Source organism: Polypterus senegalus, chromosome 16 (assembly GCF_016835505.1).
Source record: "Polypterus senegalus isolate Bchr_013 chromosome 16, ASM1683550v1, whole genome shotgun sequence".
Classification (NCBI taxonomy): domain Eukaryota; kingdom Metazoa; phylum Chordata; class Cladistia; order Polypteriformes; family Polypteridae; genus Polypterus; species Polypterus senegalus.
This window is the reverse complement of record NC_053169.1, coordinates 35,517,164-35,540,639: the sequence shown is the minus strand read 5'-3', so window position 1 is coordinate 35,540,639 and position 23,476 is coordinate 35,517,164. Positions and strand designations below refer to the sequence as shown.

Below are 23,476 nucleotides of genomic sequence, written 5' to 3'. Positions count from 1 at the left end.
TATACACTTGCATTATTTTTTTTATTTCTGCTATTCGCCACCCACACAGTAAATTAATAAAAGCCCAGACTATCCTATGTAGGAGTAGAATTTGACACGTTTTCCTTTGTTGCATTCAGTTTTATGTGCGAAGACAGGTTTTCTTAATGTATGAACCAACAAATATGGCTTATAGTTTGTTGTTAATAGTGAATGTAACCTAATATACTTTCAGTCTGTTTTGCTTCAACAATATCTCAGATCTGATAGGGTTTAGCACACTTCCTAGTGACACTGTTTATTTAAAACCAAACCTATTTCTCTTAATCTTTTAGTAACAATATGGACATCCACAGCTTATATAAAGGCAATAATGTGTTACATGACTGCTCCTATAAACGAATGCAAAGCATTTTTTTAAAAGACTGATATTGAGAAAGAAATTTAAATTAACACATAAAACAATCTCTTATGATACCAAATATTATTTTTATGTATTATATCTTCTGAACAGAGAAAACAAAAAAATCAACATTTGCAAAAAATAAATTCAGAAAATGCAAAACTGTTAATTCTAAAGCATCCCATGCAACATGTGTTCCTTGAAAATACTTTTTTGCCAATTTATTATATTTCTGACTTGAATATCTTAAAGAATCCTTCCTAGAGTTTGTGTGCCGGAGGGCCAACTATGCCTCAATGACTCTTAAACTACGTTGTCAGAAGCCTTGTACACATAGAAGGGTCACGCCATGACAAACTGGTTTAAGGGGAAGGGCCATAAAAAGAAAGCTCATAAGACCATATTAAGTCTGATCGAATCACTGGAATACTGAGACCTTAGAGCCTGTCTTCAGAGTGGTAGGCATAAATTCTGGACACACAGGAATAGCTCAGCTGAGCAAAATATCTCAAAGACCAACTTAGAAAACCCAACTAATGTAGGCAGCTGGAGTATACTGTTTGGGACAAGTTAAACTCAGGTCTCTGTAAAAGTTTCTCAAGCATCTTATATGAGGCTAGAAACATGGAAAGTGAATAGATCTTGTTCAAGACTTCAGCACTAGAGACAGCTGCAAACAGTTCTTGATAAAATGTGGAAGACCTCTGTCATGATAGCAACGCTAGAATTTTCTTCTGGTCAACAGCAAGGGAAGCTGTCAAGTTAAGATGATAGCAAGAAGGTCTACGAATTTGATATGAGCTACCAAAAGACATTAAAGAAAGAAAAAAAGGCAGCCGCTGTAACTAAAGTTTTTTTCAGGAAAGTTTGGTGAGGCCATAGAGAATGATGTTTAGAAAGTTACATAGATATTCAGGCAGAAAAAACAAATTGACAATTTATGAACGGCAGACAACAATTCAATCAGTTTACTCTTAAAAATCCATTGCCTGAGACTTTACACAATAGTTGAAGTTCAGATACTGCAATATAGAACATAGCCTGTCTATCAAAGAGTTTGCCCATTCTTTGTTCTTGCACAGACATTTGAGGGACATTTTGCTTTCTGATCTTATCTAAATATTCGGTAATATCAGATGGATGATGCTACAAAAGTGAAATAGTTCCTGGGCCACTGTTGGATGCCTTTAAGTCCTAGCATTTTTATATTGAGAGTTATGCATGAATTCTTGCCAAGTTTACTTACAATGGACATGAGGCTACATCAACAGATGTTCATGAATAGCATAAACAACAGTCTTCAAGAAACTACAGTTTATGAGCACAAGTATCATGTATCCAGTGTTTACAGATAATGTTCTCATATATTCATCAGACTGTGATGTGTTATGTGCAGCAGACTGTGACACTGTCAGGATAGCAATTAGCACCTCCAAATTTAAGATCACGATCCTCTCTCAGAACAGTGTGGCTTAGTCAATGCAGGAAGAGTAGTAGCTGCTTCATGACCATGGTGGTAAAGAACGATACATAACCTCACACCAAGCTTTACCAGGAAATGTAAGTCTGTTTCAAATATCTGTAGCAGAAATAAGGCTCCTCCACAGGTCATCTGTGCTCACAATGCATGTGAACATTAGGAAAGTAAGGAGCTCAACAATATGAAAGGACCTTACAGTGGAACCATTACTTGTCTAGACTGAGAGGAGCCAGGTGAGATATAGTAAGGAAGCTCCATAAGCAACTCCTATGGAAGGTGTTAATAGCACTGCCCACAGAATACAGACCTGGAACAGACCCTGGATATATCTGCAAGAATAATTTGGTTAGATCTGGATGTTGCAATTTTGGGACCACCCGGAAAGTCAGACAGAAAACGGAATGTGCTTTTTAAGAAATTAGGTAAAGACAATTCTGAAAAGTGTCAATGACCTTCTTCTGAATTAAAGAAAACTGAGAAATACCACAAGATGGAAGCAAAGCTACAAGCTTCTGGACTTTACCGATGACCCAATCACTAGTCGCTATGACCTGCAAATGAGGGCATGTCAAGCAGCTTCATTCATTAGCCAGAGCAACAATTGTGTCATCTTGTGCCTTAGCGCTATGCCAGACTGATGCAATGATGCTTGAAAAATAAGCACAAAAGAAGATGTTGCTTTATTTGCCATGTGCCAATGATCTCAGAGGCTGGTAATGTATTGAGTAGGATTTTGTGATAGTGTTTGAGATCCACCAGGCAATAAAAAGTGCAAACAGCAAATACAAAAAAACACTAGATGTCTCTTCTGTTACAAGGACAGCAAAACTACTGAAACATTTTTAAACCAAGAGAAAGAAAGGATGCAACAGTGTAGTGAAATGAATTTCATCTCATGTAACTCTATCAGCAAAGGGAAATTCTATTGTTGCTTGCAATACATAATCTCACCAAGAATAAGGAAGCCGTTCTTTGTTAACCATGCCTATAAACAGCCTTTTATAAATAACTAAAATATATGTCTAACACGCATTTAAAAATGTAAACTTCCAAATTATTTTCATCATATATACCGCACTAGTATTATGCACTGCTATGGATTTTAATATGATGAAGCTAATAACAAATTCTAATATGCAGTCAAAATCATGCACTGACTAAGAAAAAGTACAAATCTGTATAATAATTTTGAACTTATCTAAATAGTCTTTATAATTTAAGGATGAAGAGAAATATGTACATGATTTGTACTTTTCATACAGCAAAGTTAACAGACTGGAAGCTAATTAAGTAAAATAAACTTTTATTTTGATTTTTGAAGACTTGTAATAATCAGCATAATGTTTTGCACAGACCTTTCAGCTAACTCAGCTGGCTTGCAGGATACATAATAGCTCATTAAACAGAGGCAACATGACATAGAAAGAAAGACGTGATTAAAGACACAAAAGGAGTGCTGCACAGACACAAAACCTCCTGAAAGATAAGGAAAGGAATCATCAGATGCTGCCTTGACTTTAGATGTATAGCCTGTCCTAACAGAAACACAAATTGTGCTTTGCGCTTACAGTCCAGTGGCATCTTTCACTAAAAGTCTTTTGGATGGTAAGCACAGGGTAGGATATTACTATATAAAGATAATAAGCAAAAATGTTTTACTGAAGAAGCAAACTGTGGCATGGTGCTATTATGCAAAATATAATAGTACCTTTTATTTCTCAAACAGATTTATAAAATTAAAGACTAAGCTACCTACCTATTTTAATTGCTGCAGGCCAAGCATGTTTCACATTATGAAGATCATTCAGAGGCTGGTCCTGGACTTTGAGTCCTCTTGCGGTAGACCATCTGGACCCACTGTAGTTTGTCTACTGGACAAATTTAGGAGTTGAGAGTACAATTATCTATCTGTTCCACAAGGCTTATTCTCAGCTGGACAAAGCTGGCAGCACTGTGACAATGTTTTTTGATTTCTCCACTGCCTTCAATACCATCTAACCATACCTGTTAAGGGGTAAGCTCAGAGATAAGTAGGTGAATGAGCCTATAGTATCCTGGATGATGGACTATCTTCTGGACAGACCACAGTTTATGAGACTTAAAGATTGAGTTTCTGATATGGATGTGAGCAATACTGGAGCACCACAAGGAACTGTCTGGTCTGCCTTTCTCTTAACTCTGTGCACCTCAGACAATAAATACACTATAACACCAGGTCATGACACTTGCAGAAATTCTCAAATGCACTTATGGGTTATATCAATAAGGGGGAGAGACAGAGAATAGAACAAAGAATGGGACAAAAAGAAATGTCTGCATCTTAACATCAACAAAAGTAAGGAAGTAGATTTTGACTTTCACTTGTATGTCTGGTCACTATTCAGGAGGTGGATGTTGAGGTGGTGAACTCCTACAAGTGCTTGGGGTTCCACATCAATGACAGGTTGGACAATACACAGAGGAACTACATAAGAAAGGGCAGCGCTGGTTCTTTTTTCTTAAAAGACTGCATTCTTTTAATATGGGTAGCAACATCCTTCACATCTTCTATATCTCTATGAAGGCCAGTGAGGTTTTGTATGCTATAGTGTGCTGGGCTAATAATATCACTTCAAGAGAGGCCCACCGAATGAACAAGCTAATTAAAAGGATAGGCTCAGTTATGGAACACACTCTGAACACCCTGGAGGTAGTACCAAAGGAGAGAATTAAATCAAAACTGAGTACCATTATGAACAATCTTCTCTCGGACACATTTATACTGAGAACTTTCAACCAACAAATTATTCAGCAGAAGTGTGTCAAGAGTGCTACTGAGGCTCCTTTATACCAACATCAATATACCTGAAGAATGCCTCACTGTGACAGTGACTGCCAAGTCAGAAGCTTTCTTTCTTTTCAAATCATTATGGTGTGTTTTCAGATCACAGTATAAGTGTACATATATTTATCTACCAATTTATGTATTTACTAGGGGGTTTCCCCCTGTTTGCTTTGCTCACCAAACCCCCAACCTGCGCTATGCACCAGCCACTTCGCATCTCTGCCTCTCGTGTTGTGAAGACGCGGTCTCTCCTCCGAAACCCCCTTTTAAATAGTGATACAATGGGAAACAAGTTCAGATTTTTTTTTTTTTTTTACCTTCTCTTTGCTTGATCAGCTGCTGGCTTGCTGCTGCTGCCGTGTGATCTGCATCTCGTATGGTGCTTCAAACATTTAAAAGCCTGTACAGCAGCTGTCCTACTCTGTCTTTTATTTCCGTCCTCGGGCGTGGTTAAATCTTTTGGCACAAAGTCTTGTCTCATGGGATGTGAGTTCTTGATATTTTTTTAGTTTATAATTTAAAAATTGAATAACACTCTGAAAATCTAACAACATCACATCAAAGTTCGATAAATTATGAAAAGAATTATACCAAACATATATATGTAGGTTTTAAAATAAGCCCAATTTAAAGCGTGACAAAAAAGGTCACAAAAAATTGTTGCACTTTTAGGTTTAGTTTTAGGCTTAGATAGATAGATAGATTTAAAGAGCTTCTGTAAAAAAAAACAAAATCGCTCCCTAGGGATAAATAAAGTTGTTTCTATATATAATAATTATGTCCGTTTATAATGCATCATTTTAAGATATTGTGTGTGTGTGATACCAATGAATAATATTTTTCTTCAGACCTCTTGTTCTGAAATAACTGCTTGCCTTTGGGCATTGGAATAGTTTCAGGCTTTAATGGATACTTTATGCTTATTTTATTTGAATCTAACAATAAACTTCATCAAGTCATTAAAAAGCTTTCATAGTGAGATTCAACCAAACCTGTAGGACTCTTCCCAATATCTTCAAAATATTTCTGCCTGCTTTGCAAAAGTAAGTAAGCTTTAAAGCTTTAAACATTCAAGTATTATTAAGATTTTTCTTTTATATGCCTAAGAGGTTCTTTAAAGATATTTTGGTAAAATACTACTATTTATACAAAAAAAAAAAAACTGAAAGCAGAATACAATAAACTTAAAAATGCATACATATCCTGAAAGAGTGCTTTCTTTTTGTTCTTTTTAACCAAAAGTAGTAAGTGAATAGTGTTACACTTGATCAAGTAAATTAGAGAATTACAGAAACCCAGTTGTTGTTGGTTTTTTTTTTTTTTTGGATTCCTGGTGTTTAGATTCCTAATTCCAGAAAAAAATAATTTTTGAAAATTCCTAGCAGATGTACAACATCATGTTTATTTTAATATTGCACAAATGTATTTACATGTGCTCTGGATTATTATGCTTTACATATCGTAAATGCTTAATTTCCTCATACCACATATTACTGGGCTGTGTTAATTGCCTTAGTTTCAAGAAGCCATCAGTGTACCAGTTCAATAAAATTAACTCAAGAAAACTACTGGACAGCTAAATAACAAGTGCCTTGCTAAACATGAAGCTGCAAAGCCATGTTAAATAAAGAAATGATCACTGCAGAAGACGGAATTAAAAAAGAAAAAAAAAAGTTTTAGGAATGAATATTTTAAATTCAGCTTTCTAGTGAGGTAACTTATTGATAACCATAAGAACAGCAAGAAATGTATAGAGAACGTAGTTTATGAATTGGCATAATTTTTTAATTGATTGATTGATTTTGTTGAGATTCAAGGAATTATACCTTTGTTAAAAAGGTCTTGCAATGGTAACAGACAGCCAGTACACTGTCTTTACTTGTATTAATCAATTCTTTCAAATATTTATACAACTCACTGTCTAGATGACCGGATTATGTTTGGCTGATAAAAGAAAACAACCAGTGAGTAGTTAAAATGGCAAGCTGTGGCAGTGCATTCACTAACTTTGCAAATACCAGCAGATTACAAGTAAATTGTGGAACAGTTTATTTTAATTACCAGAAACATATTAATGTGTCTCATACAAAAACTGTTAGAAAAACAGATTACAAATTTGCCTAAAACGTTTGCCACATCTGTAAAGGACTGTGTAGGTTTTATTTGGTAGGTATGTTTAAAGAATTTATATCAACAGTGATACTTGGAGAGTCTGTCTGTCCTGTACAAAAGTACTTTGGTTCTTATTAGTGCCATATTATTTGTTATTGTTTGCCTGATTTTCCAGAATAGCACAGCATTTCCCTCACTGTTTAGTGACACAGATTTACAGACCTAGTATAGTCTTCAACTGTTTTTGATTGTTCTTTGATATTGCCCTGTGCTTGTGTGCTCTTTGTAAGATATTTTATAAAATAATGTTTGTAGTGTGTTACAGAAGATGGGTGCAACAGAATGACAGGGTTTATCTCTGCACATTCAATGCTTTCAATCAAGATTTTTCCAAAAAAGGAAAGATAAACGTAGATTTCCCACATGCATACTGGATTTTTTCTTAATGTCTTGAGTCATGAAGTCAAGATGCTTAATAATGCCAGGATCCCTCCAGCTCACTGTGACCCACTATCAGGAAATAATTAGGTTTAGTGGCTGACCTGACAACTATATAGTCTGCATTCTACAATTGAAAGCACCAAACAGATTGGGGGCACTGTTATGAAACAAAGGTAAATCAACTGGAATCCAGCAAAACCTTTTTTTAAGATATGATGAAATACATTAAGCACATTCTATTCAAAGCAAGGCTAATTTAGATCACATACATGATACAGTAAAGTAAGTGTATCACTTAAGCTGCAAGTCACTTCTTCCTAGCATTTAAATATGCAAAATCACTTCATACAATTTTGGAGCATATACAGGATCTGTTGCTGCTCCTTATGTAGATGGTAAGAACTTTCTATCCAACAGTTGCTAATGAAACTTTTAACCTGAAAGAGCTTATTTTGAGTTGTGCATCTATTGGATATTTGAGCAACCACTGAATTTTTCATGTAGGCTAAAAGATGAATAACAATTCACAAATTTCACAACACAGAAAGTATCCTTAAAAGTACAATGTTCTCAAAAATTGAATAATTTGTGTTGTTCTCACTTGCATTTGATTTGTCCACTTGCCATTTGTGACTGCTTAGGTCAGCTAGTACAGTTTATAATGTTCTTAAAAACAATATATATATATATATATATATATATATATATATATATATATATATATATATATAAATACTTTTTAAAAACCACGCTTATATTAAGTTAAACAGTCTACTAAAAAAGTAAAAAATTAGTCTTTCATACATCACCCGTAAAATAAAAGCGTGGGTGTATTTCATCAATCAACATTCAAAAAACAATTCTTAAAATCTCAGCAAAAGCACCCACCTTTTATTGTATGAGTGATTTACTTTTTAGTACACACACACATTATATATATAATAAATTATATATATTATTTTCAACTTTTTAGTCATGTGTTTGTTTTAGTATAATTTTGTAATCAATATTTTAACACTTCCTTTAATATTTCTATCCGTTACTAGCGCCATCTATTGGTGAAATCTTTATTCTTCATATGAAAATTTCATTTCTTAACACGGATTAATTAATCAATTAGTGAAACTAATTATTGGTTCATGTATTGTCATCAGAAGTGGGTAAGTGTGCAAGACATCAAGTCATTTGGACAATAGGAAGTGGGTTAAATATTAATTACAAGATTTGTACCAGACAACAAACAGGTGAAGTTAAAATAAGCATGGTAATAATAATAATAAAATAAAAAATGAGCAGGGATTTGTTATGAAATGCTAGCAGTAGAAAACTGAAATAGGTAACAAAAATAAAATGTGACGAAGCATTAACAGGTGGGAAGTGCTAAATATCAGGGCTGGCAACTATGCAGAATGTCAGGAAAATGAAGGTACAAATACAAAATATAAAAGAGAATATCAATCACTTGTGACTGAAGCTTGTAAACATGGAAAACATGCAGAGAGCGAGAAAGTTAATTTAGCCTCGATTTGAATGTGTGGATATTTGATAGTTGCTTTAGATGTGCCACACATTCTAACTTCACACAGAGGTGAAACTCTAGTATGCAAACAGAGCATGAATGCAAGTCGCTCGCAACAAACACCTCCTTAACCAGCCTACTGCTCTATTAAAGCCAAAGGCACATTATAGAAATTTTTGTTGTGGGGCATGTCAGTGATCTCGACACCTCACCAAGTCAAATTATACGATTGAAAAATCACAGCCAATGTCACATTTACCGAGCACCAATCTTTCAGTACAGTCATGCTGGCCTCTTTTTTTGACAGCCAAGAGTGCTACCTTATGCAGCTGGTAATATGCAAACAGCTGTGGAAAGTTCAGCAGCAATCTCTGACCTTTATTTTTTTTTTTCACTCTGTTATGGAATGTAAAACACAAGACATCTTACAGACGAGCTTCTCTTACAATTGTGAGGTTCAAAACACGTGTTTTTTATTCCCAATCATTACATTCTATGTATTGTAGTTCCAGATGAGTATTCATTTTTTTTCATTTAATTGTCAGCTCTCTAGCATACACAGCCCAACCCTCCAACTAAAGAGAAGATCAAACCCATTTGATTTTATCCTAGGCAGTCACAGACCAGTTGGTCTCAGTCATTGGGTATATCACATTAGTTAATAGTCTTCATGGGAGTGTGCCGCGGACTGGCTAAGATTATGTAAGATTATATAAATGAAGGGTGAAAAAAATTGCTGGAAAGGTAAGTCGGCTAATGTGACCAGGACCTTCTTTTGACTAAACATGATCACTTGTATCAGGCTTACTACAGTTCAGAATTGTTGATTTTTTTTAACCTGACATTTAAAAAAAAATGACAGCTGTGGATTAAAACTTGCTCAAAACTTTAACCAAGTAATTTATGTTTTTTTTGTTTTTTCTTAATGCCTTCATTTGCAGGGATATGCACACCTATATTACCGTTAATCTGATGTAGTTAGGTCACTATTGTTGCAGGAACAACTATAAGGTTGCTATTCAATCACCTTTAACCAATTAGGTTTTAAAGTCACTCTCTAATATAACAAAGCAAGGACCACATGTATGAAAGAAAACAACTTTTTTTAACAATAGTTTATTTATATATATTTGTTGTTTATCTTAGCAATAGAAATGACAATGATATATTTCATCTAAACAAGTTTTCAAAAATTTCAGAGGGCCTTTTTTTCTTTCACTCCAGATTTTATATAGCTTTTCAAGCATCTCCTCTTTTATGACCTCCCTGGCTAACCTGAAAGCTGACTGGTTGAAGGAGAAAAATATTGGATATACTGTACCTCTTTACACCCCTACTGCCTGGTGTATGGTAGGTGAATGTGGCCCCAGACATTTGCCTTATTGTTTGTAGTTCATAAGCTTTCAGATCATCATCAGACTGCAGAAGCAAGTGTGTTTAAATACATTACAGATCGCTATGAGCAGTGCTGTCCACTCCTGTTTTATTTCATCTAGTACTGAGGTGTACATTTTTTATATTTTTCATTTTTAGATTTTTAAAAAGATATATTTTAACTGTTAAAATTTGTATATGGCTGTATTGCAATAATGCCAATGTCTAGCTAATGAGTCTTCCAGTTCTGTTTTCTTTCTATGTGCTGCTATGCCTTTTCAAAATTTCTTTTTTTCAGCAGAAGTTATGCAGTTAAACATCAACTTGATAAGAAATTCTAAACTTTGATTACCTTTGTAATTGAGAGGAAAATAAACACTTTAATCAACAAGGAGTCAACTTTGTAGCTAAAAGTTCAGCCTTCTACCAATTGCTCAGAATCTTTTAGCAAACCAGCATATTGACATTATAATGTATGCTCAAAGATGTCTTAATACATTTATACAAGTAAGTAGGGGGCATTATGATATATAAATAAAATGTATTATTATTATAATTATTATAATAAAAAGACAAAAATTTGGCTTTTTAAAGAACTTACATTATCTTCCCAGTATCTAACATACTTTAAAACATAAGAAAAATAAGATTTTCTCAGTTAAAAAGCAATTTATTTGGATGGTGTATTGAATATGTATATTAAAACAGTGTCTCTCAACCACTAGGTCGTGACCCACTTTTGGATCCTGGGCTGCCGCGAGCAGATCACAAGTTTCTACTGTTTGTAATGGTAGAGGGTTGCAGCAAGCTGCCACACTGATGACTGCATTCAATCACCCCAAACCCTGCTCTAACAATCATGCTCAATGCACCAGGGGAGACCAATGATGGGTGTAATGCACAAAGGGCTGCGTGGATTTTGTATTATTTGAATGCATTATATTATCTCATTTACTTGATTTTATTTTCAAGACGGTGTCTAGAACTACCATTAGTTAGCTCTACTGAAAAAATTCACAATTCATGAATCAATAATGAAGGCTACACATTTTTCGTTCAGGAATTCCTTGATAATTACTATGGTAAATTTTACTTTTTATTATGCCAGTACATTAACAGTTTAAGCTTACCTATTTTGTATTTTTCACATCTGTGCGCTCCATTTTGACTGATATCAGCATGGTATAATATAGGATAAACAAGGTAAATTAGCATTAATCTTATACATTGAGCATTATCATCATAGCTAAACTTACAGCTTATACAGCTAGTCAAAAAAATAATAATAATTCCATCATAATTGTGGTGTTATACATACAAAACAACAGCAGATCCGGTCAAGTAGAGAAGGGACCTGAAGTGCATTTTTTTTCCTTCATCAGTACAGACTTTTGCACTAGTTTATAAAATGATATTCTGAATTGAGAAATGTAGCTGGTTGCCACAGAATTACATTCTCAAAAAGGCAGTCATACACCAATACAGTTATGCCAATGGTCTCCAAAAGGCCAACTACTAAATCAATTCATCAGTGTCATCTTTATGCTGACACTATTTGGGTGTGCATGAGTGATAAATTGCTCTAGTATTCTCCCTATGCTAATCAGAGGTGGCTGTAAGCATTATAACTTGAAATATAACAATATTAATTAATTCCACATAATGATGGCAGTTTCTCTAACTGGATATTAGCTGTACTCTCTCATTAGCGCCAACTTGCTCCAAAAAGACAAGAATAGATATGATGAAGATATAGATAACAAAATGTGCTTCAATTAAGTGTGCAGTTTTTCTTATTTTATGAGCTATGCTTCACAAATCTGAAATGAAAGCTATTAAAACCCAAATGAAATGTACAATTCTCCGGTTTTAATTCCTGCATCCACATAGTAACATCTATTTTTTTTTTTATTACCATCTAAATAAGAACAAGTTAACAGCCTGATAAATGTTAGGAATATCAATGGCAATTTAACATACATTGTATGGACTCAGGGTGGCATGGTGGCGCAGTGGTAGTGCTGCTGCTTCATAGTTAGGAGACCTGGGTTCGCTTCCCAGGTCCTCCCTGCGTGGAATTTGCATGTTCTCCGCATGTCTGCATGGGTTTCCTCTGGGTACTCCGGTTTTCTCCCACAGTCTAAAGACTTGCAGGTTAGATGCATTGGCGATTCTTAATTGTCCCTTGTGTGTTCTTGGTGTGTGGGTGTGTGCGCCCTGCGGTGGGCTGGCACCCAGCACAGGGTTTGTTTCCTGCCTTGTGCCCCGTGTTGGCTGGAACTGGCTCCAGCAGACCCCAGTAGTTAGGATATAGCAGGTTGGATAATGGATGGATGTATGGACTCAAAACGAGTACAGTATGATTAGACTTTGTGAAGTACATTTAAATACTTTCCATACCTATTACACCCCACACAACAACACTAAAAAGCAGACACTTTACAAAGAACAATACTGTACTTGACTGAAAACAGAACAAAACATGAAAATGCATGTAAATTACAAACAAAAAAAAGAGAGGCTAAAAACCTAGGCATGTATGCCGTGACAACTACATAAATTAAAGATTATTTTTCAATCAGTTTTGGACTCTTCCTTCAAAATAATTTTACATTTATCTTGTTGAGTATGTTACTCAATTGCGCAAGTACTCGAATTATACTATGTGGTGTTTTGTTAAATTACAAGTACCGTATTACTATGCAGTTCAAAGCAGCAGAAAAAAAAAAAGATGAACAATGTCAGATGGCCCAGCATTCCACCATGGGCAGATTCCTTTCTTTATCCACTGTATTAGGCCCTGATCACGATATTCAAGTCTGAAAATAGATATATGGAATGTAAACATTTGGGACTAAGAGTTAAAGAACATGCAAGAGAAGGGAGCAAAATTGACAGTAACAGCAACTTTACTCCAAAACTGACAAAAAAAATCCTGTTTGTTTGTTTTAGTCATTTGTAAATTTATTGAAATTTTACAAGGGCCAACACCAAAGGGGTGTAAAGAAACTACTAATACGCCTTCTGGCATAAGCAATATTTTAAATAAAAAGTCACAATAGTGTTTACTGGCAAAAGGCCTAATGTAGGCATTAAAAGGTTGAAGCAAACTTCAATAATTCACTTATCTAATTTGTGTTTCCTGGTGGTTCACCAGAAGGAATTAAGTTAAACTATTTACACAATGTTTTAGAAAGGTTTAGAACAATGCGTTTGTATTGCAAGTCATAGAAAAATAGATGATTTACATAGAACTCTGTTATGTGTTAATTGAATTGTTCAAAAATGTCAGTAGTCAGTGATTGTTTTTATTATACACTGCCTGATGAATTATAAATAGCAGATAACAAACATTTTATAGTATTTGCAACATTTTTCAATTGATTTGCTCTATCATCTTGAGTTCTAAAGAAAACAAAATACTGAAAACTAATTAGAAAACATTTTAAACCACGTATCAATAATTATGCCTGCTGTTCTAAAAGAAGCATGCACCTTTAATCTTAAATAGGCACTTCCGAATATGTTGATTTACACACTGTACATGTTACATTAGGAGTAAAATGTATGCATAATCCTTACAAATTACAAGCAAGGTCTGTAAAGTATTTGATAAAATTATGTGCATACTGATGAATAAATGTAAATGCAGTAACTGATGCAGAAAGGAAGCATTAAACAAAGTCAAGATGCTACAGAATAAGTAACTAGGGCTATAAGTGTAATTCCAGTCAGTGTATGAAAATTAGGCTTTAAATGAGAAAGTATTATTATATTGGACTCAATAAAAAGAGCACTTGTTTTATCGTATTGCCACTAAAGTTGCACACAACAGGAGATAAAAGCGTACATTTTATATATATCTTTTTTTCCTTGTACCAATTCACAAATAAAAACACAAATCCATTAAAGGGCATTGTCTACATTTCTATTATAAAAACATTAATTTAATAAAGTCGCAGTTAAATAAAAAGACCAAGAGTTACATGGCAACATACTGTATACTTATGCCTTACTCGGATTTCAAATGAAAATACTGTAACTGAAAGATCACAGTGTACACAAGACATTCCCTGCAAGTCTACATATTTTCTAAAATAATTTATAACCAATCACTATGCTATATATGGCACATAAAGCAATCATAAATGATTATTCTCAAACTTTTATATATTTTATAAAGGAAAATGAAGTACCATGTCATTTTGTGCTATTGTTACATATGCACTTTTATTCCAAAAGAATTGTTGAATAAAATATTAAGAAGTGAGCAATAAATCAGATCAATACAAACATGTAGTATGTAAGCATATTCACACACACATATATACACAATACAAAAAAATGAAAAATACTGATTTATTTGTTAAAAATAAATCATGTTAAAAACAACAATTTTCTACATATTTAGAAGAATGAAAATCGATGCTTCCAATTTTTTATTTTGATCAGTCTTTTCCAAGTTTCAATAGAAACCATGTCATTCACAAGAATATGAAAAATAATCAATTTACTGAATCAAGTCTATCCGTAACATACTGTAGATGTAAATTGTGACAATTACAAACCATTTATAAAAACATTTTATCCTCCTGTCAAATTCACATGTCCATTTTCCGCATTTTAATAGTATGTTTTTCCAAAATTGCACAATTAAAAAAGCGCATAGCCATGATGTTTAATTACTTTCAAAACAGTCTGAATGCAGGAATAATAAATACCAAAGATGGAAATGCACCATTTATTAAATCCAATCCTCTTTATGTTCACACAAATTAGCCTTTAACATTATGTAATATTATTTGTGACAGAACTCGTTGAGGTGCAAGTCTGGTTTTCAATAAATGTGAAACCATTCTTTTAATAAATGTCCTTCTTGCCAAAATTTTTTTTAAATCCACTAACACATCACAGGTAGCCTGAATCTTTCCTGTTAGCAACAGGCATTTACCAGATGCATTATGAGAATATAATTTACCGATTCCATAAAAATGGAATGATCTTCTCCAGAAATATATCCATGCTAGTACGTTTACTAAACTGACAATAACAAGTCAATCAAATTACCACCCTCAGACATAAAAACAGTTTCTTGAAATAACAATACTGATGAATAAGCTTTCTATCCTTAAAATTGCCTATAAGGAAAAAAGACTTTGTTTTATTATAATCATAATATAGAGTGACAGTATGCTTTTCTTAGATGCTGCATTGTAAATGTCTTTGTACAGAATTCTGGGGTAGGACAAAATAAGAAAGATACAATAATAAGATATGAATAAATCTATCAATGCAACACATTACACACAATTTACAATAACACTATATAGTTCTTCAGTCAGTAAACAAATGCAAGCAACGCATATACTGTAATATGAAAAGAGATTTATATTTAAGACAGTATCTTTGCCAACAGTTAATTATTTTTAATTATACACATGACAATATGTTAAGTACAGTTTAAGCTCCAATTCAGAACTAGACCATACTTAATAAGAACTTCTGAACAACAGAGTTAATATTTTGACATTCTTTCACAACATCTGCCTGTATAAAATAATGTCTAATTGTAAAATTTAGTCAATCATTTCAAACTTTCTATAAACTTCCAAAGACAGAGTAAAAACTGCATCATTCACTTTTTATAGCTCTTCCTCCAATATCTATTTCCTTTATTACTGTCTTAAGACAAACAGCATGTGTTATTCAGAAGGCTATCATCTGCAAAGATATTCAGATCAGGGACACTTGTCACTCAAAGCACACACTTAAATTCTAAACATATATTTAATTAAAAAATAATAATAATACAACATCTATAAAGTCTTAGCTTTGCCTTAATCGATTAACAGCAGATAACAAATTAGTTCATATATTCAATTAATGGCTCAAAAATCCTTTTGATAACAATATAAAGAAACAACTTAAATCAAAGCCTTCAGCCCCATGTCATATTTTACATTAATACTATATTATGTTCGCTATAACTTAGCCTCTAATGGTTTAAAAAAAAAGATTACTTTACAGCATTTGTCTACAGTAAATGAGCCAGAATGTAACAACATAATGCAGAAGTGAAACAGCACAGTTCACTAAAACTATTTTCAGCATTGTCTTATCTATGCGTTTCTCAGTAAATGCCTGCTGAGTTTCATTGTCCTTACAGTGTAAAGTATGCTGCTGATCCACACACAGCAGTTTCCAACTTAATGCTAGACAAGACAGCTGCAAAAGCAAAGCTTAATGCAGCAGAAACACCTCAGTATGGATACATGAGCAAAATGACAAAAGATCAACTGTCTGCAAAAAACAAAGCCTAAAACTAAACTCAATCCTAACAAAAATAAAACAATGCATTTCTCATTTAAAAGACACACATTCAAACCAAGGAGCTTAGTTACTTTACATGGAAGGTAAGAAGTCACCTTTAATTAATGGATCATGACAAAGTGGGATTGTAATGACATAATCAAATGGGGGGGTCTAAATAAAGCTATACATAAAAGTTATATGGACAGTAAAATATGGTGGAGGTAATATTCTGACAAAATGAAAATCACAATCTACCTTAACTAAAAAAAGTTAATTTCTCTGGTAGTAGTACATCCCCCATTAGTCTTAAAAAAAATCTGCTCTCAAATTGTTATTTTGCTTTTACAGACTATATTCAAATCAACAGCAATTCAAACATTTCAAAAATTACTCTCTACTACATTATACAGGATGATAGTGGCTTAGTTATTTAAAAATGTTTAAAATTTGCTTAAAATGACTAAAGTCTCATCTCAATAACTAAAGAACACTTAAATCAGGAACAGAAAACAGGAAGATGCAGTTAAAGCATTTAATTTATATAGCAAATGTTTTGCCACATCCAGCTATGACTAAGACCACATTTAAACATGGCATATCTGTATAATTGAAGGGATTCATTTTAAAGTATCTATCTACTAAATTTTGCTAGTGCAGTATTTAAATGGCAAAAGTCAAGTAATGTAATAGTGACTGGTTAAGCATATAGCAGTAACAATGGCCACCCTGTGGCACTACAATCCAAGCATGCACTTTGAAGGTCATAGGGCTAGCATATTTTTTTTTAATACTTTCAAATCTTCACTGAGCAAAATTACAAAAAACATGACACATCTGAAAACAAATTTGTTCCTTTACATTTAAAGACATCACCTTAAAAGGATGTCTTTGGATCTCCACAACATATTGTCACTCTGAACAGCTCTTGCTATATTGTAATTAATGGTTTGTGTGTCACTTGAAAGAAGAAATAAGAAACTAAGAGGAAACATGGGCTGCTTGTGAAGTCTATGTTACTATCCTGCTTATCTGATTCCTAATTAACAATGTCAATGAGTTTTATATCAAGTCAAGATCATTTATAGAAAATAAAGTATTTCTGTTAGCATTTTTAATAATTGTGTTCTTTGGAATAACTGAAATTAGTAACACAGTATTAGGAAAGTTATCTTGAAAACATCTACTGCTTGGACTGCTTAAATAGCTACTGCAAAAATCAAACAAGGATTATTTTTTGACACAAGTAAAAAAAAAAAAAAAAAAGGGGGTTCTACTGAAGGAGTACAGCACAGCAAACCCAATGCAAAAGAAAATATGCAACAAAAAGCACTCATTTTAGAAATTTGTTTCACCAAAAGACCAAAATCATATTAAGCAATCAAAGACTTGTCTGAGCATACTTAAATTAGTCATATTTAGGCACTGTAGTGGGTAAAGCATTAAACTCTAAACCACAAAGGTGTTGGATCAGTTCACATCTCTGACACAGTGTTACAGTGAGCAAGACATTTAACCTGTCTGTGCTCCAATCGTCATAAATACAGCATGTGTAAACAACTGTAATGGATACTGACCTTGAAAGTAGCCTTACATAAATGAGTCACCCAAATACATAGATAGATAGATAGATAGATAGATAGATAGATAGATAGATAGATAGATAGATAGATATGTAAATGCTACGTAAAATTAGTGTTGTCAAAAAAGACACTGGTATATTATTGTAATTTATATATCTTGGAAAAAAATGCAAACATCCCCTTAGTGAAGTCAACCTAAGTCAAATTTTGCTTCCGTTTAAACTTAACAGGAGAAGTCTGATGACTGCAACTTTGACTCTAAAAATGTTTAGCTAACAATGGCAGGAAAAACGGACAGATTCACAGACAGGAAAAAAACACTTTCTTATCTGTTTTGTTTAAAGTACTACGCACATAACAGCTGGTAGAGTACATCCTTTCTATTTTTAGAATTCAGTTACATACACTAAGTGTCACTTGTCAAGTGTAAAAGAAGATTATCCAGTTGCACCAAGTAACAGCAAAAATTACTGATTATGTCAAATAGACAAGAATGGTGACAAAGGTTACTAAAATAAGCGCGCTTGCTACAGAGCCGATGAGAGAATTGAAGAGCTTTTGCTACGCTAAACTTGCTTTCTGATGACATGACTTTTCCTACTTAGCAAAGGAATTCAGTCGATAAGTGCAATAATGTATTCAATCAGCCATAATTCGGGCGACAGCTTTGTTCAGTATTTCAATAACTTGCTTAGAGTCGCTCTGATAATCAAAGTCACTTCTAAACAAGATTACCGGAGATCCGTTAATAGCCCAGTAATCCCATTGCTCCCCCGTGTATTTGTTTAAACGAAAGAGACGGAGCCACCTAGTGCCGAAAGAGAGGCATCTGCAGACAATTTACCATTTTTACGCAACAAAAAATTCCAGAAAGTTTTGGCCCGCTTAGATCCACACCCATTGATTACATGCACACAAAACGCAGATAATAAACGGTCGACAATCTGAAGATGGATTTTATATTCCGGTTTAGCTTTATTCCACACTGCCCGTAGTTTGTGATATTGGTTAATGCTGTGAAAAACAGTTTAAACGTGTAATTTGCGTTCGGTATTGGAATGGCTGATATCAGAACATAAGCAGCATTCATCGTTTGATAAAATTTGCTAACTTCAGAAATTGACTGGAGCTTTATTTAAGTTAAACGTTGGTATACAGTAAAATAAACTTTTTTTAGTTGAGCCTACTTTTTCCTTTTTTCTATCCGCTAGCGGAATCCCATCACTAGAAATCCCCACTCTTGTCCATGTATTTCAAGATAACGGGCAAATGCAGAATATATTTTGCTGAAAAGTAAAGTTTTCAGACAATGGCGTTGTTCTTTTGCAGATACATTTCATCCTGAATCTTTGTTTAACAATTGAGTAAGGAAACTTTCCATTGACGATCATGCATGACTTACAGGGGAGAAAACAACTGTCATTCCTACTTTATGATCCTTAACTAAAAATATATCGCTGTACCATTTGTGGTTTAACAAGTCCTCACTTTGCAAATCCGCATCTAACGTTTCTCTCTCTCTCTCTTTCTGTCTACTAAATACCAACGGGTTTGAAGTTCTGGGTAGCAAACAATCCACCAAGTAGGTTAAACTAATCTAACACACTTCATTGGACTGGTGCAGCGCTACTGTATACTCTACGCAGTGGGACCTGTCCTGCTGTGGGAAAGAAACATTTAGGCACTGGCAGACAAAAATTGGGCGTACTAGAGCATCGTGAAACTGATACCTATACGTACTTGCCTACCTCGTGCCTGTCGAGTATTTCTTATTGTGTCAGTCAAGCTGTTTTGCATTAAACTGTTTTAATTGATAATCTAGCAGAACAAGAGCCCCGAAGAGGAACCGCCTGTGCGCTGCGATGATTTAGATCTAGTTCTATGCAGCCTATTTCCTCTGCCATGCAATGTGTATTTTGCAGTACTGGAAATGAAAAAAAAATCCCTTATATTGCGACCTATGCATTTGGGTCTCGCCCAGAATGGCGAAAAGACACTCGCTAGCAGAATATACTATCATCGCTAATTCTGCGAACTAACAACATCCCCCAAAGCATTTTCTCGCTCTCCTCGCAGTTAACCAAAGCATCCGTGTACATATGTTCATGTTTGAATGTTGCTTTTACCTTCATCCAACAGTCTTTCCAGGTGGTTGAAAATCCCACAGAAGTTAGGCAGGCTGCTCATCAATTTCTTATCGTTCATAAGCTGCATAAGGTAGTCAGGGGTTGGCTTCGGTTTTTCCTTCGTTTCCATTTCCCCAACCATATTCCAAAAGGAGAAAAAACACACACAGCCCCGAAGATAGGAAAAACAAATCGCTGTATATAAAATGCACAAAATAATAAATACTGAATGTTTTTTTTAAAAGTTTGAAGAGAAGGCCAGGGACAGAAAGCAAGCGACGTGATTTCACACTCCCCCCTTTCTCTCTCTGCGTCTCTTCCTCTCCCGTCTCCTCCAGTGCACCGCCGCTGCCTCCCCAGCGATCCAGTCCTTTTCAGGCTCCTCGCCGCCCAAGTCCCAGTATGATCGAATTCCTTCCTTCTACGTTCAACTTGATGTAAGTTGGATACAAAATTAAATAAACCCACTGAGTAAGAAAAGGAGGGAGGTAGTTTCTTCTTGGAGTGAACTGTTGTATCCACTAGTTACTCTCTCAACAATGCGCACCTTTATCCTTTTCTCTTTCCGTAACTGTCAGGTTGTCTGTATGTGCGCGCGTGCACAGAGACGTCTCTAAGTGCAAGTAAGGCGGCTTGAGATTCCCTTTTTCGAGGGTGCTATGTGTCGTCCGTCAGGTCCCTGTGTGTGGAGCACTCTTGTAGCCGGCAGCCCCGCGCTCCACTCCTGTCGCTAGCTCTCGCAGTGTAAACTCTGAGCGTTTCAGTGAAGCCGCCGTCTCGCTCTCGCCTCGACTGGTTGTCGCTGCCGTGCCTGAGCTCGCGGCGCCGTCACGTGACAGCTCGACCCTCTCTCTCACGCGCGCTCTGGCAGCTCCAACCCACAGCAGGCGCGCTCCCAAATACGAGGCAGAGAGAAGAGTAGAAGAGAAGAGAACGGGGGACCGTGTTTTACGGTGCGCGCTTTTTCCCTGATGGGAGGATCGTGAAGCGATTAAAAGCGCCGCTGAAAAGTGCTGCCGTAGAAATGTATGAATTTCCAACTCGAGCAGCCTCATATGTCGCTACAATCTGATCTTCGCATTCCCGAGATCGATCACCACTGAATAAGTGTATCTTTTCCATGTTGCCGCTGGCTCGAACAGCTTCCCCACCCCGCTTCAATATCATTCTGCAGTTTTGATGGATTACAATTGCGCTGTTAGAAGGACAAGTGTAAAAGTCATTGCTACTCAGAAGTGTACATCACAGCAGAACCCGTTCTACGCCAACAAATACGCAGTAATGTATATGATTATGAAGTAAATATTGCGGTAATCTGGCAAAAGTGAACATCAATTAGACGTTCTCTAGTATGCAACCATATATCTTATGAACAATTTAATATCAGGTCCGCTCGGATCCAGAGCATATCCCCGAACTACCAAGCGAAGGACAAGAACAAGCCCTGTACGGGGCGCCAGTTCATCACTGGGCACAAACGATCGCACATTTCGCCTCATTCACATCGGGACAGAGAAGAAAACACCGCAGATTTAGTGCAGATTTCGCACATACATGTAGTTGTATTTTATTTAAAAACAGAATAAGAATAGTGCACCGTTAAATCCGAAAACAGATGCATATTGCTTAATTAACTACAGCTTCATATCAGTACATTAAATGCCTTGCAAGGAGATGTATTTTTTCCAAACGCAGGAGATTTTGAATTTTTCCACTGAGGTATAACTTGTGAGTAGACCCCGAAAAGGCAACTCTGTAGACATGCAAGTTTACTTTTAAACATTGTGTGATAAAAGTGCAGTGAATATCAAGTGTGCACACCGTTATTGACATTAGGTTTAAAAAGATGTAAAGATCACAAGACAAATCATGTGAGAAGCACCCTTTTTAATTATTAATAAGATGTTATAGCAAGCGACCAAATAAATGGATATACAGGTATTTTTATATTAAAAAACATCATTTTTAAAGCTTTCAATGCATTAGTTTCATTAATGTGCACTTTGTATAATGGTTGCTGCAAACGTATTCCAGTTTAACCAATTACATTCTAAAGATAGACAGATAGATAGATAGATAGATAGATAGATAGATAGATAGATAGATAGATAGATAGATAGATAGATAGATAGAAGGGCAGGGAGCACTGGTTCTCCCATGTGCATATTGCCCTAGAAGTGAAACCACTAAAGGGAACCTCAAAAGGCAACCTTACTCTCAGCTTAAGAAAAAATAGAAATCGTTATTACTAAGCTGACACCTTTATCCAAGGCTACTTACGGTCTTACAATATTTGAGATACACAACCTTACGTTTTGAAGTCCAAAGCCTTAACCACTACACCACACTGCCTGCCAGAAATAATGAGAGAGGCTGTTTCACTCTTCAACTGTAGTGAACATTTGTGTCAAGGTCACACAGAACAAAAGTAGAAAAAGTAATATGGGGAGAGCAAGAGAGAGGAAAGTTGCACTGGTACTAGGGATTCAAACCCACAATCCATTTCAGGAAAAGGGACACCACTGGAGGGTGCTATGTCCTGTTCATGTACTGCTGACCCCAGTAGGGCAACATGCAGGGGCAGCAAACTGAAGAGAATGGGTTGCACACTGAAAAGAGTCTGGGAGGACAGTTGACTCACTTTATAGATGATTTAAATAAAGAAAGGATGACTAAAACAGAAAGAGACCATTAAGAACTGGCATGAGGACAAGTACCTACTACCTGGTGGTGGGCAGCACCTGATTCAACCTCAGGAAAATTATAACTCAGTGGTTGTGTTATTATTAAGATCTAAAACAAAATGGCAGTGGCCAAGTTATAACCCTCCTCCCTATTAGCTGGCAGTGCAAGGTCTTCACATTGATGTAGGTAGCACCTGTTCTTTTATGGGAAGCAGCACAAAGTAGCCCGTAAGAACTAATGAAATGTCTAATGCAAGGGCAACAGAAGCCATTAATGAACATTCAATCCTGACGTTGTCATAGCAAAAGATGGGTTTCCACAGACATTGGAAGTGATTTGAGGGCTCAGCCATAAGTGACCAGGAAGGGCTCTTGAAATTTCAGCACTGCAGAGTATGTTGGGGCAAGATCTCACTAACAAGTGGAAAGATCCAGAGTCATGTGGTTAGACAGAAAAAGAGAGAGGAAGAATTAGAATGGAAGTACTTTTTGGTACTATTAAGAGTTGCAGACAGAATTAATTCTCTGTGATCAGTTATTGATAAGGAAGTGGGAAAATGTTACATTTTTTTAACTTCAAAATAAATTTAAGACTGAATGGTTTGAGAACACATTTAGCCAAAGAATAAAGTGACTCTGAGC

At 35.3% G+C, this 23,476-nt stretch overlaps 1 protein-coding gene across 4 annotated transcripts in view; it reads right to left on the bottom strand.

Annotated features, from left to right (window-relative positions):
* LOC120516474 (protein quaking) overlaps positions 1–21,009 on the bottom strand; it is a 297,803-nt gene extending 276,794 nt beyond the window's left edge. For 3 of the 4 annotated variants that reach the window (XR_005630851.1, XM_039738161.1, XM_039738159.1), the window contains exon 1: positions 20,151–21,009. Coding sequence is in view for 2 of the 4 variants with exons in the window: in XM_039738161.1 (XP_039594095.1) it covers positions 20,151–20,292 (142 nt within the window). In the remaining 2 variants the exon portion in view is untranslated. The remainder of the gene's footprint in view (positions 1–20,150) is intronic. The other variant, XR_005630852.1, reaches the window with a different exon arrangement.
* Positions 21,010–23,476: the final 2,467 nt, after the last annotated feature.